At 47.6% G+C, this 1806-nt stretch overlaps 1 protein-coding gene across 1 annotated transcript; it reads right to left on the reverse strand.

Moving 5' to 3' along the window:
• Positions 1-8: 8 nt before the first annotated feature.
• LOC105235210 (RNA polymerase II subunit A C-terminal domain phosphatase SSU72-like) lies at positions 9-341 on the reverse strand (the record flags this gene model as incomplete). Its single annotated transcript, XM_034652735.1, has 1 exon — positions 9-341. A coding segment is annotated over exon 1 (333 nt), but the record flags the coding sequence as incomplete, so codon positions are not given.
• Positions 342-1806: the final 1465 nt, after the last annotated feature.

Genomic DNA, 1806 nt, shown 5'->3' on the forward strand with positions numbered 1-1806 from the left:
CCCTCCTCGCAGGTGAAGATGACGTCGAAGGGGTCACTGCACTCCTGAAACCTTTCGGGGCGCGGCTTGATTCTGTCGTTTCTCCCCAAGAGGTACAGGATTCCCTTCCTTCTGTAGCATTCCCGGTCTTTCCTGCAAAGGTCCTCGTACATCCGCTTGTAGGTCGTGGAGAAATCGTAGATCACCGGGCGATTGCTTGAGCGTCCTGGGAGCTTCACCCGAGATCCGACTCCGAAGGACTGAACGCGGAACCCTCTCTTGCGGAGGATGCTGTGGGCTTCCATGCTCCTGTTCACGTTGCTCCTGCACACCACAGCCACCCTGAGCGGGCACGAGGGCATGGTAGCGGCCCCTGGGGGCTGCGGGGGCGCTGCGACGGCGCTGCGACCAGGGCGCTGACCACCTGGCTTGGCTCTTCCCACCAGCAGAGTGTCTGAGGACAGGCAGCGGGCTTATTATAGTCGGTCACCTCCACGGAGTGGGCGGAGACTTCCAGGACATCCAATGGACTCTGTTTCAGCGGGTGGAGTGTCATCTGATCCTGAGACCCATCACCTGATCACAACAACTGTGAGGTGGTTACGTCCACTACACCATCGAATCCCAACTAAACCACTAAATCTCCATCAGGGTGTGGCCACCCAGCGCAGGGATGTGAAACCTGCAGTTGGGCGGTTGGTCTACATGGAGAATGAGGACTGAGGTTGACAGTGACCGGGTCAACTAGGCTAATTGTAAGCACCTCACTGCTCTGCAGTGACCTGATCAGTAATATGGGTGGAAAATCTGTTTTGAACTTATATCCAATTCAATTCTACATACAATGACATGTAAGTATCCTTGCACATTCATACACATTTGGATTTTCTAGAAACGCAATTGTGTAAACCTTAGGAGCATTGTACATAGTTTTGCCCAAAAATTCATAAGATTGTTCACCAATGCAAACAAATCACATGCTGGGCAACATCCCTGCTGATAGTATATTAGAAGTTACAACACGGTGTTTTCTGTGTTTAATACTCTTAAAATCACAATTCTCAAGGAAAATCAGGCATTGATCTTCCAACTAGCAAAGAGTCCCAGAACAGGAACTAGGTTTATTTATACTCAGATATATTTATATTTATTTATGCTCAGGTTTATTTATGCTCAGTCACCTTCAAGGAGTGGGTGGAGACTTCTAGGACTTCTTGACTGATTCAATTTGACCAAATGGAGTGTAATCTAATCATGCTAACCAAAATCGAATCATAGAACAATCAGATGATTGAATCACCCGTACCTCTAATTCCCTTGACAAGGGTGCTGCTCCCTGGAGGGAGCATTTTTAAATCTGGAGTTATCCCTGTGGGTTAGCTTTTGTATTTGGCTAGAGAGGAGGGATAGGAATAAGGAAGAAAGGAAGGAAACTTCTGGAGGAAATGGATATGTTCATGGCACAGATTGGGGAGACGGTTTCTCAGGTGTATATTAATCTTCAAACTCATCAAGTTGTATACATTAAATATGTACAGATTTTGTATGTCAATCATGCCTCAATAAAGTGTTTTTTAAGGAAATCTTATTATAGCTACGTAAATGTCAACAAGGAGCACTGTATGGTGGGGCACCTGGGTGGCTCAGTCAGTGAAGCGTCTACCTTCAGCTCAGGTCATGATCCCAGGGTCCTGGGATGGAGCCCTGCATCGGGCTCCCTGATCAGTGAAGAGGGGGCTTCTCCCTCTCCCTCTGTCCCTCCCTTCTGTTCATGTTCTCTTGCACGTGCATGCTCTCCCTCTCAAAATAAATAAATCTTCTCTAAAA

The sequence above is a fragment of the Ailuropoda melanoleuca genome, unplaced genomic scaffold, assembly GCF_002007445.2.
Source record: "Ailuropoda melanoleuca isolate Jingjing unplaced genomic scaffold, ASM200744v2 unplaced-scaffold65997, whole genome shotgun sequence".
In the NCBI taxonomy this organism is placed as follows: domain Eukaryota; kingdom Metazoa; phylum Chordata; class Mammalia; order Carnivora; family Ursidae; genus Ailuropoda; species Ailuropoda melanoleuca.